General features: G+C 49.0%; 1 protein-coding gene across 4 annotated transcripts in view; it reads right to left on the reverse strand.

Moving 5' to 3' along the window:
• Positions 1 to 13,896: 13,896 nt before the first annotated feature.
• Srsf4 (serine and arginine rich splicing factor 4) overlaps positions 13,897 to 17,905 on the reverse strand; it is a 28,210-nt gene continuing 24,201 nt past the window's right edge. For all 4 annotated transcript variants that reach the window (XM_029475916.2, XM_021160694.3, XM_021160695.3 and 1 more), the window contains 3 exons: positions 17,582 to 17,796; positions 15,453 to 15,542; positions 13,897 to 15,339 (listed from right to left, as the gene is read on the reverse strand). In XM_029475916.2, the coding sequence (XP_029331776.1) occupies positions 14,529 to 15,339; positions 15,453 to 15,542; positions 17,582 to 17,796 (1,116 nt within the window). In that variant the 3' untranslated portion in view covers positions 13,897 to 14,528. The remainder of the gene's footprint in view (positions 15,340 to 15,452; positions 15,543 to 17,581; positions 17,797 to 17,905) is intronic.

Genomic DNA, 17,905 nt, shown 5'->3' on the forward strand with positions numbered 1-17,905 from the left:
TGGAGCTAGGAGTGCCCTGGTTTCTGCATCGAGGAGGCTTCTGGACCTAGCGTTTCTCCAGCCCCTCCCTCCCAGACTGTGACCTCCAGCTTTGCAGAAGCAGAGTTCTGGACTCCCAGCAACATCGCTTCGGTCTCCAGGGTTACCCTTCTGAGGGATGACTTTTTTTTTTTTTTTTTCCTGAAGTTGAGGGAACCAGAGCCCTTTCCAGCTCCTATGAGGCTAGCTGACATGCTGGATAAAACAGAAGTCCTAGAGGCTGGAGTTGAAGCTGAGGGAGGGATAGATTTGCCTAGTCTGCACTGAGCTCTAGGTTGGAAAGTCCTGCCAGTCGGCTGCAGTCTGTCTGTCTCTCACGCACCACACACACACACACACACACACACACACACACACGGTGCCACAGAACCTCTTCCCACTTAAAACTCAGCTTCATTGGAGACAGAGCATCCCCACGGAGGCTCACAACTGTCTGTAACTCTACTCCCAAGGGATCCGACACCCCCTCCTGACTTCTTTGGACACTAGGCACACACATAAATAGAACTTTTGTTTGTTTGTTTGTTTGTTTGTTTGTTTAAATCAGCTTCATCAGGGTAGCAACACTGTTTGTCAGTGCCTCCGATGGTGGTAATAAAGTGGATCTTTTCTGGGTGTCATGTGTAAATTCCCCACATTAATTTTTTTCCTTCTCCTTCTCTTCCCTGTGCCCTCAGTGTGGTGGAGAGGCTGTGGCTGACTAACCACGCAACGCTGCCAGCTCTGCTCAGTAAATATTTTAGGCTTTGAGGACTTTCCAGCCTCGCTCTGCTGCCTCAGGCAAGCTCCAAACAGGCAGGCGTGGCTGGGCCCAGAGTGGACCTGACAGGACTTGGTATGGCTTTACCCAACCATTTGAAGCTGCTGAAACACTTCTGAGCTCGCAGGCCACCCGGCAGTGGGGAAGCAGGCTCCTTCGGCCATGGGTTACGGCTTCCCAACCCCTAATCTCAGACTACAGACTGTCAAAGTGGGTAGACTGTGCCTTTCCCTCGGCTGTGACAAAATGCCCACAGACGCAATTTAGGGCAGGGCTTGTTTTGTTCCCAATTTAAGGGTGTGGTCTATCAGGGCCAGAGTGTGAGGCAGCTGGCTATGCAGTGTCTGTCAGGCAGAAAGCAGTGAGAGAGAGATGAACCTGGGGCTCAGCTCTCTTTCCCTGTTTCCTTCATTCCTAGACACACACCCCCCATGGCGCCTCCCGACCACATACTAGTGGAGCACTTCTCTCTCCAGGAACTTTTCTGAAAACGCCTTCTGACCCTCACCCTCACCCAAAGGTGCATTTCTATGCGGTTATCAATCTAAGTGACAAGAGCCAGACATGGTGGCTCACACCTGTAATCCCAGCTTTCAGAGGGCTGAACCAGGAAGTTGTCATGGGTTAGAGGTCATCTGGGCTATATAGTGAGTACCAGGGCAGCTTGGGCTACAGAATGTGAACCTATTAATAAATAAGTAAATAGTTTTGAAAGCCAGGCTTGATGGTGTACACCACACCTTAAATCCAAGAACTCAAGAAGAAAGGCAGGTGGATCTCTGTGGGTTCCAGGTCAGCCAGGGCCACATGGTGAGACCCAGTCTCAAAACAAGAGGAAACAGTTCTGAGGCTAGGAGAGGGAACGCTCCATCCATCAGCTGGTTTGCACCTGGCATAGCTGGTTTACACCTGGCACAGCTGGTTTGCCCCTGACACAGCTGGTTTGCACCTGTTTTACAGCCTAGCTGTGTTGAGGTTACGGTTACCTACCTCCAACACCCGGGGAGAGCCCTCAGTAGTTCATCTCTGTTCCTAGCTGGAGTCAACCACTGTTGCCCAGCACTGTCTCCTGAACCAAACAACTGCCATCTTGGGACATTCAGCTGTGTCCCCTTACAAACAAACAAACAAACAAGCCTCCCAGCTGTGCTATGTTTGTTGATGGACCTCGTCGCTGCAGGGTAAAGACTTTCCAGGTATTGCCTGTTGGAGAGGAGTACCACGCTCCTGTAAGTAGCTCCTTACCTGTGATCTTTAATGAAGCGCAATAAACTCACTGGCTCGGTCAGCTTCGGTGGAGTCAGGCCTCAGTTTGTCTCTGGGACCTTGGGAGAAGGGTAGACGTTGCTTCTCTCCCCCGGGGAAGAGTTTTTTTTTTTTTTTTTAAAGATTTATTTATTGATTATATGAAAGTACACTGTAGCTGTCTTCAGACACTCCAGAAGAGGGAGTCAGATCTTGTTATGGATGGTTGTGAGCCACCATGTGTTTGCTGAGATTTGAAATCCGGACCTTCGGAAGAGCAGTCGGGTGCTCTTACCCACTGAGCCATCTCACCAGCCCCGGGGAAGAGATTTTAGTAGCACTTGGCATAGTCGTTAGGGTAGGAGAATTTTGAGGACAAAATTGGGAAGGACAATGGTGTCTTACCTGATATGGGGAATGAGACTGATGAGGTTGAGGGAGGTTGGGGGAGGGGGAGGGGGAGAGTGAAGGGAAGGGGAGGGGGAGAAGAGGGAGAGGGGAAGGGGAGAGGGAGGGGGAGGGGAGGGGAAGAAGAGGGAGAGGGGGAGGGGGAGGGAGGGGGAGGGGAGGGGAAGAAGAGGGAGATGGGGAGAGGGAGGGGGAGGGAGGGGGAGGCGAGGGGGAGAGGGAAGAGGAGGCAGCAGGTGGATGGGGTGTTTGCCCTGGTGATTTGTCCCTACAGGATTTGTGGGAATCGTGGCCAGGGCCTGGGTAGGTCTTCTTCCAGGTGGTGTGGAGTGGCTCTGCCTGATGGGTGGGGGTGGGGTCTGCCCTGGAAGCACAGAGTTGTTTTTTTTTTTTTTTTTTTTTTTAAAGATTTATTTATTTATATGTAAGTACACTGTAGCTGTCTTCAGACACTCGAGAAGAGGGAGTCAGATCTCGTTACGGATGGTTGTGAGCCACCATGTGGTTGCTGGGATTTGAACTCCTGACCTTCGGAAGAGCAGTCGGGTGCTCTTATCCACTGAGCCATCTCACCAGCCCCAGAGTTGGTTTTTATTTTTATTTTATTTAAAAGAGTTTATGTATTATCTATGTAAGTACACTGTCGCTGTCTTCAGGCACACCAGAAGAAGGTGTCATATCTCACTACGGATGTTTTTGAGCCACCATGTGGTTGCTGGGATTTGAACCCAGGACCTTCGGAAGAGCAGTCTTACCCGCTGAGCCATCTCACCAGCCCCCAGAGTTGGTTTTTAAACAACAGAAGGTGTAGGGAAGATCACGGAAGCCCTGGGAGCCTGGGCATGGTGTGGCAGGAGGGAGGTGTTAGCATCTACAGGGGAAATTGAATGCTGCTGGGTAATCAGAGATCTATGGAGGAAGCAGGCAGGAGGGAGAGTGCAGGTGTTAAGGAACTGCAGCCAGGAAGGGATATGAGGCTGGCTCTGTAGCGGCTCAGTACAGCACTCCACTTAGCTGTTAAACTAGGTAAAGAGAAGGAAAGATGCAAATGTTGTTGGCCTGCCGGGGGTTTCTTTCTCTTTCTTTCTTTCTTTCTTTCTTTCTTTCTTTCTTTCTTTCTTTCTTTCTTTCTTTCTTTCTTTCTTTCTTTCTCTTTCTTTCTTCCGTTTTTCGAGACAGGGTTTATCTCTATAGCCCTCACTGTCCTGGATCTCACTTTGTAGACCAGGCTGGCATCAAACTCAAATCCGCATGCCTGCCTCTGCCTCCCGAGTGCTGGGATTAAAGGCATGCGTCACCACGCCCGACTGGGGGTTTCTTTCTAAAGGAGAAGAAAGTCCAGGTAATGTAACAATCACCATTGAGTGTTTTCTTTATTTGGAGACTTGGTTAAGAGACATGGCATGCACCCGAGGAAGCGAGCTGGGGTCGGGGCCGTTCTCCGAGGCTGCAAAGCCCAGTGTTGATGTGGAATTTACAACGTTGCAATAGCCTGCACTGGTAACTGTGAGAGCCCACAGAAGGTAACACGGGTGCTCCCAGAGGTCATACAGGGGTTACTTGGGAATCTCAGGAGTGGGTTATCCCCTAGGGGTTGTTGGCTACAGAACCCTGAAGGCCAGTGGGACACAAAGGCCATGGCCAGTGTCTGGTTGCATTCGGAGCTGATGGTGAGCCCCTGTTGTTGATGTTGGGAGCTGGGTTGAGAGACTTGGAGAAGTAAATCTAGAATGGGCTCAAAGTGTCTCCTCCCAGCCAGCTAACTACCTCCTATGGTGCCAGAAGTGGCCACAAACTGTGCCTGGGAAGAATTCAGACCTAAAGCACCCAGCTGTGGGTCCCACACTCCTTGCTGCGGAAGTGCCAGCCAGAGGCGCCAGCTCCTGTGGTAGTGGTTATGGGTTGCTGATTGGACGGTAGGCTCGCTCCACAGGAGGTGAATCACATCTGGCTCAAGGAAATGAGACAAAATCCTGTGACCAGGGGGGTCACAGGCTCCCGCGGAGGAGAACTGCTCTTGCCTGGATAAATGGTGTACCAGCTACAGCGCTTCTCACATGCGTGTTTACATAGGCTTATTACCCATGTCCCTCGGGACATGTTCCCATCTGGTTTTGACCGTTTCCTCGTTTGTGTTTGGTAAGAAGAGGGAGGAAAAAAAAAAAAAAAAAAAAACCTCAACCCAGGCTTGCCAACAGCCCCTGGAGACAGGCATGGGAGGACATGAGGGTTCAGTATCCTGCTTGAGTTGGAGAATAGTCACACAACTATGGCATCCCTGCCAAGGCTCAGGGACCCTTGTGGAAGGGGGAGGGGGTGGAGAGGCTTGTGAGTGGTTGTCCTCAGAGACAAGCAACTGCCCTCCCAGGTTCTCTGTTCTGTGCCCCTTCCCCCTACCCGCCCCTTGTGGGCTTGAAGGGTGGGGAGGGTGTAGCTGCAATCTTTTCCACCTGTTCCCTAGTCCCCAAATAACGACTCAGAGTGTTATTATTTATAAATTAAGTGTCTAGGCCATAAGCGAGGCCTGTTCCCCGACTAGCTCCTAACTTATTTATCCCATTTATACTATTCTACGTCTGCCACATGCTGGTTACCTCTTCTCGGTTTCATGTGTCCAACTTCCTCTGAGTCCAGTCAGGGAATCTTCCCACGCTTGCCTTATTTCCCAGAGTTCCCCTCCCCTCCTCCTGCCTCAGCTTCTTGTCCATCAGATTTTTATGGACAGGGGATACTTCCACACAGTACACAAGAGATTATTCCTACAGGAGGGTCTTGGACACTCAGTCTCTCACTATCACCTATTGTATGCAGGTCTGTGCTAACTGTCCAGGGTCTAGGGAAGGAGCCAGAGTATAAGGCTAGGAAGACTGGGGGAGGGGACACTCCGTTCATGTCAGTTCTACTGGAGCCTTAGGCCTGCAGGGCAAAGGCTTTCCCAGTGTAGTCTGTTTTCGAGGGGCACCACATCCCGTGGGTAACCACTCTCTTATGACCAATAAACCTTTTGGCTCTTCAGAGTGAACTTTGACAGAGTCATGCCTGGGTTTGTCACTGGGACTTTAAGAGAGGAGGGGTAGAAACTGTTTCCTTGTGAAGGACTTTTTGTTTTGTTTTGTTTTTTAAAGATTTATTTATTTATTATATGTAAGTACACTGTAGCTATACTCAGACACTCCAGAAGAGGGTGCCAGATCTCGTTACGGATGGTTGTGAGCCACCATGTGGTTGCTGGGATTTGAACTCTGGACCTTCAGAAGAGCAATCGGGTGCTCTTACCCACTGAGCCATCTCACCAGCCCTGTGAAGGACTTTTAAGCATAAGCCACCATGTTGCCTGTTTGCCACATTCTAACTTGGATTCCTGGATCTGGTGCCTTCCATACTTTTTTCCTCCCTTTAAAGACAGGGACGTATGTAGCCTGTTGGCCTCTAACTTGATATTCTTTATATTCTTTAAGGAAAACACTGAACTCTAGATGGTCAAGGTGCCCCCAAGTGCTGGCATTACAGGCATGGACCATCAGGCCTCACTGCCTGGTGTGTGTGTGTTTGTGTGTGTGTGTGTGCATGTGTGTGTTGAGCAGTTTTGACACTAGCATAATCTGGGAAGAAGAAACCTCAATTGAGAAAATTCCATCAGACTGGCCTGTAGGGGCCATATGTCCATGGGGGTATATCCTTTTATTAATGTTAATATGGGAGGGCCCCCGCCTACAGCAATAAAAACCCTAACTCAGACAACATCCAATTTTTTTTTTTCCTTAAAAAATGTTTGAAAGCATTTGTCTGTGTGGGCATGTATGAAAGCTTGTTCTCATCTTCCACCATGGAGGCTCTGGGACTTGAACTCCCATCAGCAGGCTCCACCGACCATCCAACTGGCCTGACATCCACTGAGCTTCACTACCTCGTCCTTCTGGGTTTGAGGGCTGACCAGGCAACACCTGTCTTCATGCACACATACGGGTAGATTTGTCACTTTCTCTTCCATGCCCAGTCTATGGGGAAGAAAACATTCCCAGCCCTGAGGGTGTAAAGTGTAACACCCTCAAGAGTGCTCTGTAACACCCTGCAACATCTGTCAACCCAGAGCCTCATCTCTCCCTTTCCTAAAGAGTCTGAGCGATTTGTCTCTGCAGTTCAAGTCCCTCTGGGGCCCTTCAGAGTAACTGTGTTTCCCTTAAAGCAATGGCTACATTTTCTGGAATGTTTGCAGCCTACAGAGAATGGCCTTCCTTCTCACAAAGCAGTGAGGGAGGGGCCATGAAGAGACCCTTAGCAGTAGAGAGCACATGGGTTCTTGGCACTTGGGTACTATGCCTCAGATTTAGTCTGGAAGAAAAGCCTCTGATCCTACGATGGATCTCTAACTGATCTAGGATTATTCCCTTTGATGAAAAACAACGTGAGGCTGGAGCCAAGGCTCAGCAGTTTAAGAGCAGCCTGGGTTCAAATCCCAGCAACCACATGGTGGGTCACAACCATCTATATCTTCAGCCCTGGGGATCTACTGCCCTCTTCTGGCCTCTGTGGGCACAGCAACACAGACATATGTGCAAACACTGACACACATAAAAGAAAAATCTCAAAAACATTGTTTTGTTTGTTTTTGTTTTCTTTAGGAAAAAACAAACCTCGAGGCAGTCTCAGGTACCCCAGGCTGACACCAAGCTTGCTGTGTAACTGGGGATGGGCTAGGAATCTGACCTCCTGTTTCCTCCTCCCAGGACTGGGACTACAGGTATGTGCCATCATTAACAGGCTTCTGAAGTGTGAGGGACTGAACCCTGGGCTTTGTGCACTCTAGACAAGCCTGAGTGTGAGTGTCTGACTGACAGGGCTTATGTCCAGGCAACTGGGTGCCGAGTCTGAGGAAGTTAACTGACTCAAGTTCTTGAATATGTGGGGTCTTACCAGAACAATTTAGCTATTCTGGCAAACCTGTGTTTCAGTCAAGTTCATGGAGGAGTCAGACTAATAGGGGCTTGAACTTCCCCCGCCCCCACTCCCAAAGTCCCAATTGTCCTTTCAGTTGTCGATTCTGACACTACAGTGTGCATACTTGCATTCGTTATCCTGGTTAGCTCATCAAATGTATTGATCTTCTAAAACAAAAAACCCCAAAACCATGGGGTGGTGGCAGCACATGGTTTTAATCCCAGCCCTTAAGAGGCAGAGATAGAGGATCTCCATGAGTTTGGGGCCAGCCTGGACTACACAGTTTTGGGACAGCTAGGACTGTACACACTGAGAAAACTATTTTGAAAAAAATCAATCCAAACCCATCTTTTGGTTTTCTCAATCTCCTGTTTTATACCCTTGTATTTTTATTATATTTTTGGTGCTTGCTATGGGTTCAATCTGCATCCCAAGTTTTCTAAGGCAGAAGTTACTCATCCTAGGCTTTTTTCTTTTTTTTTTTAATTTATTATTTTTTTTGATTTTTATTACATATTTTCCTCAATTACATTTCCAATGTTATCCCAAAAGTCCCCCATAGCACCCCCCACTTCCCTACCCACCCATTCCCATTCTTTTGGCCCTGGCATTCCCCTATATTGGGGCATATAAAGTTTGCAAGTCCAATGGGCCTCTCTTTCCATTGATGGCCGACTAGGCCATCTTTCGATACATATGCAGCTAGAGACAAGAGCTCCGGGGTTCTGGTTAGTACATCATGTTGTTCCAACAATAGGGTTGCAGATCCCTTTAGCTCCTTGGGTACTTTCTCTAGCTTCTCCATTGGGAGCCCGGCTTTTTTCTTTTAGGAGTGTCAGTGAGTTTCAAGACAGGCTTTCTCTGTAGCACTAGTTGTCCTAGAATGCTGTAAACCAGGCTGGCCTTGAACTCAGGGAGTGCTGGGATTAAAAGTGTGCTCCACCACTATCCCGTTCTTGTCTTTTTTTTTTTTTTCTTTAAAGATTCATTTATTTATTATATGTAAGTACACTGTAGCTGTCTTCAGACACTCCAGAAGAGGGCATCAGATTGTTACGGATGGTTGTGAGCCACCATGTGGTTGCTGGGATTTGAACTCGGGACCTTTGGAAGAGCAGTGGGCGCTCTTAACCACTGAGCTATCTCACCAGCCCCCCCTCCCCCGTTCTTGTCTTATACTGCTTCAATATTATAAAATATTATAATTCACTTTGGCTGGGTGTCATCTATTTTGTTAAGTTGTAGTTCCATTTGCCTCAAGAAATTGGAAGTGGTCTCTGCTGGGATCACAGCGTGCCCGTCATGCCCAGTGTTTTATGCAGTGCTGGGGTCTGAGCTAGGACGTCATGCAAGTGTAAACACACGACCCACTTAGGTACACTCCCAGCCTCTTCCCTCAAGGTCCCTCTGGACCCGGTGGCTCATTTCTGTAATCTGAGCTGTCCTGTGGACTCGTATTGTGAAGGTCAAGTGACAGCGTGCACTAATCAGTTCTCTCCCTTCACCACCGTGACTCCAAGGAGTGAATTTAGGATTGTCAGGCCTTGACAATCAGGCCCCACTGACTGGCCTCTTCCATGATTTAAACACTTGTGTGTGTATGGCTGTTTTACCTTCATGTATATCTGTGTATCACTTCATGTGACTGGTGTCCATGAAGGTCAAAACTGGGCATCAGATCTCCTGGAACTGAAGTTGCAGATGGCCGTGAGCCACCATGTGGGTGCTGGGAATTGAACCCAGGTCTCTACAAGAGCAGCCAGTGTTCTTAATTGCCAACCAGTCAGTCTCTCCAGCAACCTTTCATGATTTCTATTCATCTTTTATAGTCCATAGTTATGAATATCCCAGTAAGTCAGGAGAATTATTTTTAAATGATTATATTTTTGTGTATGAGTGTTTTTCTGGGACACATGTATGTATACTGGTGGTTCTCAACCTTCCTAATGCTGCGACCCTTTAACACAGTTCCTCATGCTGTGGTGACCCCCAGCCATAACTTTTTTTGCTACTTCACAACTCAAGGATTGCTAATTATGAACCATAATGTAAATTGTTTTCTGATGGTCTTAAGGCAACTCCCAAAGAGTTCATGACCCACAAGTTGAGAACTGCTAATGTGTAAGTGTACAGCGGCCAGGAGGGAAGGATGGGTCCCTGGAATTAGCTTTATAGATTTTTTTTTTTTTAAAGATTTATTTATTCATTACATGTAAGTACACTGCAGCTGTCTTCAGACACACCAGAAGAGGGAGTCAGATCTTGTTAAGGATGGTTGTGAGCCACCATGTGGTTGCTGGGATTTGAACTAAGGACCTTTGGAAGAGCAGTCGGATGCTCTTACCTGCTGAGCCATCTCACCGGCCCCCAGCTTTATAGATTGTTATATGCGGTGAGAGTGTTGGCAAGCAAACCTGGGTCCTTTGAAAGAGCAGCTGGTGCACTTAACTTGCAGAGACTGAGATGCTGGGAACCAAATTCCTTTACAAGAGCAATATGTACTCTTACCTACTGAGCCCTTCCTTCCAGCCCTGGATGAAGTCTTTTTTAAAATGTCAGATCCAGTTGGATCCACTACATACCCCTAGCTGGCCTGGAACATATATACTGTGTAGACCAGGCTGGACTCATTCAGAGATCTGCTTGCCTCCACTGTCCCAGTAGTAGGATTAAAGGGCTGCCCCATGATGCCCAGCCCCTAGCTTGTCAACTCACTCCCATACCCCCTATCCCTACATTCAGCGTCTGTTTCAATAATCTACATTATGGTAAGGAGGAACAAGCCCAGGGCCCACACATGCTAGGCCAGTATTTGTAATTGCACACCCCAGCTTCTATGGTTTATAGAATATAGGATTCTTATAAATAACACGTAGCTGGGTTTTGCCTTTTCAATCCACCCTGACTACCTTCATCCACTATGGGACCTAGTGTTGGAACAGCGTGTCAGTGCTGTTTGTCTCCCATTCTCTAACCCCCACCCCCATGGGGCGGGGGGGGGGGGGAGCAGAGGCCAGGTATGGAAACAGGCATGTGTGAGCTCAGCACGACAGAGCAGACTGCAGTGACCTTGGTTCTTGGCAATCCTCACTGCATATTTGGGGTTAGGGAGTCATGAACACAAGTCTCACCATTGAGATGAGGACAAGCTTTGTCCTGTTGTTGCCATTGTGGGTGACCTGGGCTTGGCCAGTTGGACCACTGGGCAGGCTTTCTTTTTCTTTTTTTTTTTTTTTTTTTTTTTTGGTTTTTTGAGGCAGGGTTTCTCTGTATGGCCCTGGCTGTCCTGGAACTCACTCTGTAGACCAGGCTGGCCTCGAACTCAGAAATCCGCCTGCCCCTGCCTCCCGAGTGCTGGGATTAAAGGCGTGTGCCACCACGCCCGGCCTGGGCAGGCTTTCTATTAAACCTTCAGGGCAATTAAAATCTCCCTAGCAGAGCTGAGAGATGGCTCAGTGGGCTAAATCACCCGCTGCCAAGCGATGTGACTGAAGTTCAGCCCACACGACTCAACGTGGAGGGGAGAAGTGATTCCCTGAGAACAGATACCATGGCATGCACAATTCTCCTCACACAAAACTAGTAAATGTAATAAAATATGCACAGCAGGGTCATCTGATCATGTTGTACTCTTCTTATCTTTAAGACAAGGTCTCAGACCTGCCTGCCTTTTCCTCTAAAGTGTGTGTGTGTGGGGGGGATTACAGGTGTGAGCCACTGCTATCCAGTAATTTAGAACTTAGAAAAGGGTAGAGTGCAGGAGTGTGCATGCAGCTTGGTGCATGTGACCCGAGGACAGCTCTTGAGAGCGAGTTCTGGCCTGCCACCTTGTGGAAATCTGGAGATTGAACGAAGATGCACACAGGCATCCTAACCCACTGTGCCATCTTGCCAGCTGCAGGTCTTTCAAAGGAACGCGCATTCAGTCCTGCAGCAATCCTGCTTGACTTCAGGACTCAACTGTTACTCTCACTTGATGTGACGTCACGTCTTTATGTAACTATCACAGATGAGCATTTTACAGGCGAACCAGAGTAGTTCTACAGCCTTCACTTGCCGTAGGCCACGCTGGCTGAAGCACTCCACCTCTAGGCTTTCCTCTTTATCTGCTGACACCCATGCATACCCACTCCATAGGATCAGTGCTGGAGAGCAGGTCTTTCTCTGAGTGGGCAGAGCAGCTCGGGCAGGACCTTACTCCACCTCAGCCTTCACCGTGAGAATACTTCTTTGGACAACCTAAGAACACTGCAGGAAACCTCAGAGGGGAGGTCAGTCCACACGTGGCCATAATGGCCAAGCAGCAAGCATTAGGATCCCTGACAAGTAGCAGATTGTACTCCAGGACTTGAGGGCCGGTCTCTTCTAATCTCCAAATGCGAGCCTAATACTGGAGAGGCTGCACGCAATGCTGCTGCATGAAGCTTCCCTGGCTGCAACAGAGGCCGACGACAGATTCTGAGATATTAATGTCCATGAGCGTCTGTCTGTGTCTTCCACCGCAGAGAGGACACCTCACATCTTGCTTGGGCGTCTTTATTCAGAGCTTCCTGTTATGAGAATGCCAGGGGAGCCCACCACCAGGGTCCTGGGTGCATACAGAATTTTCCTATGGTTGCCCCGCAAGATCAGCAGTTAGGATCCATGACTAAAAATTCCCAATGTCCACCACAGAGCTCGCTGGAGAAAGCTAACTTTTTGGCTTTTAAACAAAGCTAAACAGGAACAAAGCTTGCATTGTGAGATGGAAAAGTTGAGTTAAATATATGAATTTCTAACAAAAAATTAGGAGTTGCAGAGATAGTTTAAAGAACTTGCTGTTCTTACCGAGGACCTGGGTTCAGTACCCAGCCTGTGTGCCTCACTATCACCTGTAACTCCTGTTCCTGGGAGGCCCTGGCCTCTGTAGCACCAGGCACACACAAGCCATACAGGGCTGAAGAGATGGCTCAGAGGTTAAGAGCACTGACTGCTCTTCCAGAGGTCTTGAGTTCAGTTCCCAGCAACCACATGGTGGCTCACAACCATCTGTAATGGGATCTGATGCCCTCTTCTGGTGTGTCTGAAGACAGCGACAGTATAGTCGTATACATAAAATAAATTCTTCTTAAAAACAAAACCAGAAAACCAAAACACTCATACAAAAAACTAAACGGAAATGTAAAATGCCGCCCACATCCCCATTCTTAGAGGGTAAAGTGAGGAGTCCTCCAGGATTGATGGAATATCACATGTTTGATACCGTGGGGTGGATGCCTTACCTTCTCAGAATGCTGCACTGACGAACCCAGATAAAGGGAAGGTGAGTTCAAGAGTCTGGGAGGTTTTTTAGTTTGGCTGCCTGGACTGTCATGGGATTCCATGGTCCAATCTGACCCAATTCACCTACTTCTCTCCAAGAGCTCAGAATGGCCATCCAAATCTCCCACTGCCGTATCTCGCTGGTCTTTTATACCTCTCCTGACCACACTCCATAACATTTCTTATGTTTTGGACAGTGTTTCTCTGTGTAGCCCTGGTTGTCTTGAGACTCACTCTATAGCTCAGACTGGCCACCGAATGCTGGGATTAAAGGTGTGTGCCACCACCGCCTGGCCTGACATCTATCTTGTGCTGCCCAGACAGACCCAGCCCCTGCAGTCAAGCTCCTTCCCTTACCTCCTCTGGGCACCATCACTGCTGGGCTTAACTACCACTTAGTCAAACCCACATGGCCTGTGCTTTTTACCATGGAGGGAGGCTGCCTTCCCAGAAGGCACACTTGCCCTTAGTGTTGACCATTTACAGACAGGTCATGAACTCCGGGAAGGGAGAAAACGATCTGATTTTGTATTTCCAGGCCCAGTAGCACTCCACCTCTAGGCTTTCCTCTTTATCTGCTGACACCCATGCATACCCACTCCATAGGATCAGTGCTGGAGAGCAGGTCTTTCTCTGAGTGGGCAGAGCAGCTCGGGCAGGACCTTACTCCACCTCAGCCTTCACCGTGAGAATACTTCTTTGGACAACCTAAGAACACTGCAGGACACTTGTAGGACAAGCAGTGTGAACTCTAGGGACAGATCCCAAAAGATGCCTGCACAGCTCCCAGCTTGCCCCATGCACTAAGGAGCCCAGGATCCACCTTGCCACGCGTGCCACCATCTCAGACACCTCCTGAGCTATGACAATTAGTACGAGAATGACTGGGGCATGGTACTCCAGCAGCATGCCCCTGGTTTCCAGTGCAGATTTTACGGTGACAAGAGGATCATGACAAGACTGACAGGCCCCAGAACCACCTCTGCTCATGAAGAACTCACTGGCGACACGGCTTCGGAATGGCCTCACTTCTCCTCAGCTTGAGCACAGCTTCTCAAGAGAACCCCAGAACCCCAGACTCTTGGGGATTTGCCTTCATTCTGCTGGGTGAATACTCCTTTGGGAAATATCGCTTCTCACCACAGGGTAAACGGCAGGACAGATGACACATCAGGAAATGCCATTTAGATTCAAGCACGGTGAAATTTTGTCAAGCAAAAATAGTCTTTATTCAAATTTAATGGAAACAGGGGTCACTATACTTTGCAAGACGGGGAAAAATAAAATTAAAAAAACTCTTTCCTTTTAATATAAAACAATATAATCACAATACCAGACTGTGGAGCTCCTACAGCGTTACTTCCTAGGGGCTATGCAGGGATCTGTTTCTCTCCACTGTGCTAGTCACAACGTTGGTAAGTCCAGAAACAGGAAACCGAAGTGGTGGGAGACTGAAGACTTGCACTTTCACTACGTGGCACACATCAAAGGGCATCGATTCAAGGGCAAACGGCTGAGCTCACCACACCTACCTACGCCATCACTCCAGCCTGAGAAGCCGTATGGGTGCCGAGCTCCCTATAGCCGTGGCCAGGCCTGAAAGGCAAGGCGTCTGGGTGTCCTACTGTGAGTAAGGGGAGGTCTGAGGAGCTGCTTTTCAGTAGAGCGGGAAGGCCTGGCGCCTGGAGGCTGACCGAGGAAGCACTGAGATTGAACGACTGAGACACACCTTTAGGGAGTTAATGTACAGCAGTGACGGGTGTTCTACTTCACTCTTGTGCTACGGCTACCAACATGTACAAAACACTTCTCGGCAGTTCCAGCCTGGCATAGCCAGTTAGGACCTTGAGTGGGACCTGGATCTAGACCGGGAGGGCGACCTGGAAGCAGACCTGGATGGAGACTTGGACCGAGAGCGTGTTTTTGAAGCCGATTTTGACCTGGAGCGCGACTCTGCCGGGACATTGGGTTTGGATTTGGAGGTGGATCTTGACCTGGCCCGGGGCTCTGGATTGGGGGCCTCGCTCTCACCCTCTGCCCGGCTTTCCCTCTGGCCAGACTCAGCCTTGGCATGTTCTCGCTCCTTTGACACCGAGCGGGATGGTGACCGGGAGTGGTCGGTGTCCTTCTTCTTCTTGCTGCTGCTGCTGCTACTGACTTTGCTGTCCCGCTTGCTGCTATGTTTTCGGCTGCGCTCACTCTTGCTGCGGCTGCGGCTTCGACTTTCGTCCCTGCTTCTCTTCCTTCCCTTCCGCTTGTCCTTGCTGCGGCTGCGACTGCGGCTGCCCACCTTGCTCCGGCTGCGGCTGCGGCTCTTGAGAAGGCTCTTCTCTTGGCTGCGGCTCTTCTCCTGGCTACGAGCCCTGCTCACGCTCCTTCGCCTCTCCTCCTCTGCTCTCCTCTCCTGGCTCCTGCTCCGACTTTTACTGTCATGGCGGCTGGGGCTGTGGCTCTTGGCTTTGCCGGCGCTGTCGTTGTTTTGGAGCTTGTCCTCGGCATGGTCTTTACTCTTGCTGTGGCTCTTGTCAGGGCTGCGGCTGCGACTGCGGCTCTTGTTGTCTTTGCTGGGGCTCCGGCTTTTCTCCTTCTTACTGCGGCTGCGGCTCTGGCTGCGACTGCGGCTCTTGCTGCGGGAGTGGGAACCTGACCTGGAAGACAGAGGAGCGGGTGAGTAATGGGTGACCAGCCACTTTCTGTCAGGAAATGGAGAGAGCACGGGGCCTGCGTGTGGGGCGTGGGAGCAGGGGAGCTGCAGGCCCACCTGGATCGAGACCGGCTCTTTGAATGGCTGCTTTTACTGCTACCACTTCGGCTTCTGCTCTTCCGGGAATGTCTGCTTCGAGAGCGAGACCTGTGGTGCAGAAAAACAAAACAAAACAAAATAAAATAGTTTTTGAGACAAGGTGTCAGTAACCTTGGCTAGCCCAGAACTTGCTAGGTAGAGCAGGCTGGCCTGAACTCACAGAAATTCACCTGCTTCTACTTCTTGAGTCCTGGGATTAAAGACGTGTATAACCGCACACAGGTTAGAAAAAAAGACAATTTAAAATTGCCTGTAAGGGGTTTGACGTTTGCTCAGTGGTTAAGAGCACTTGTTTTTGGAGAGGACCAGGGTTCAATCCCAGCACCCACATGGTGGCTCACAATCATCTGTAACTCTAGTTCCAGGGATCCAACACCCTCCTGAGCTCAGCAGATACTAGGTATGCCCATGATATGGAGACATGGCTCAGCAGTTATGAGACCACTTGCTGATCCTGCAGAGGACCCAGGTTTGATGTCCAGCACTAACTTGGTGTTTCATAGCTGTAACTCCAGTCTCAGGGGAACTGATACATCATCTAACCTTGGCAGGTAGCAGGTACACACATAATACAGACACACATGCAGGCAAAACACCCCAACCCCAAATTTTAATTATATAAAAGATTGTCTAATTATATTAAAAAAAGGCTGTCTAGAGTCAACCAAGACATTCATTCCTTCAATGAACAAACAAACAAACAAAACAAAACAAAAAAACCAAACCCAGCTCTACATAATAGTTTGGCAGTGGTGCTCACAGACAGGAGGTGGACTGTTTCAGGTTAGAGACGTAACAGCCTTCTGCTACGTGACTGAGCTGGATCCCGGCCAGGAAACACTACAGCATAAAAATACCCAGGGAGCAACTGGGTAAATATAAATATGGCTTGGATATTTGGTGAAGACAGTTACGTATTGTGTTCTTGGGAACTTTTAGATTATAGTGCTATCACTTACAATGTATGAAATACACACGAAGGAAGGAAAGAAGAGAGAGAATACTGCAAACATATTTGCACACTGGTCTTTCAACCTTTAGGTCTAACAGAGCACAGGAGAGGTGTGGGGAAGCAGTCAAGTCCACTGGCATGAAAAGCAGAGTGAGGCTCAGGGCTCTGACCGCAGCTGTTGGAACCACAAGTACTAAAATCATGATCCCCAGAGACACGGAGAGATTGCTTTGTTTCTGGATATTGCTCAGCACAGTTAACTCACACAACATATGTGACAGGAGTTAGGTACAGAGCACTACGAATGCCACAGCCTTGCTGAAATGCCCTAATACCTCAAGCCCTAGCCTGGAGGCCATAGGAAATGCCAGGCAGCACATCATGCGATCTGGTAACCCAGCTGTAGGAAAACGTAAATGCTGCATGTAGTCACACCTTCTCTACTCTGGGAAACTCCCCCACTGCAGGCCTTTATCAAACACCTCTCTGCTGGAAAGACAGCCTTGTCTACCCAGCTCCTCCAGCTTTATGAGTTCTGTCTCCATCAAGATCCTTACTGACCCCCCAGATCAGCTGTGCTGGGTCACAATGGTCATCACACTTACTCTCTGCTTGTTTTCTCCAGTGAGGGCGGGGATCAGATCTGTCTTGTTCACAAATGCCTGCCAAATCTGGTGCTCTCTACTCTGTTTTTGGCTATTCTTTTTTTCCTGTGGTTTTGTTTTTCTTTTTTTAAAGACAGGGTTTCTCTGTGCAGCACTGGTTATCACCTGCCTCTGCCTCCCAAGTACACCATCAGGGATTAAAGGCATGCGCCACCACTGCCAGCTTCTACTCCAGTTGCTTATAAGAATAGGTGCCCTGGCCTTATGTGCAGAATTCTAGCTTAGTTTATAACTCAGCTCCCCAGAGAAAGGTGAGAGGTCACTGAATCCTGTCTCAGAAAAGGACTATGGTTCTGTTTGTATATGTGACTTAAGAGGTCCATGAGTTTCACAAACTGTTCAGTTCAAAGTTCTGAGCCACTGAAGCACATGAACTCATGCTATAAAAGCCAACAAGAGAACACCAGTGGGCCGTCCATGCTGATCAGTGCGGTACTGTGAGTGCCCAACTCACGCTATGTCAACAGTACCTTGAGTGACTCCGGCTTCTGGAGTAAGACCGGCGCCGCCTAGAACCTGGCTTGTCTTCAACTAATCTGATTTTTCTGCCGTTGACTTCAGTTCCGTCCAGCTTTTCCAAAGCTCTTTTCATATCAGAGTAAGACACAAATTCAATCACTCCTTCGTTTTTGCGTCCCTTGTGAGCATCTGCATACGTCACTTCTCCTGCCTGACGCATGTAATCCTAAAGAACAAAACATAGGTTAAAACGCAGCAGGCAAGCAAAGCTGTGACACAAGTGGCAAACCCACCATGTCCTTCCCCCCATGGCTGTAGGCTGTGTGCTCATCTAG

Source organism: Mus caroli, unplaced genomic scaffold (genome assembly GCF_978045245.1).
Source record: "Mus caroli unplaced genomic scaffold, Mus_caroli_1 scaffold_6, whole genome shotgun sequence".
NCBI classification, from domain to species: domain Eukaryota; kingdom Metazoa; phylum Chordata; class Mammalia; order Rodentia; family Muridae; genus Mus; species Mus caroli.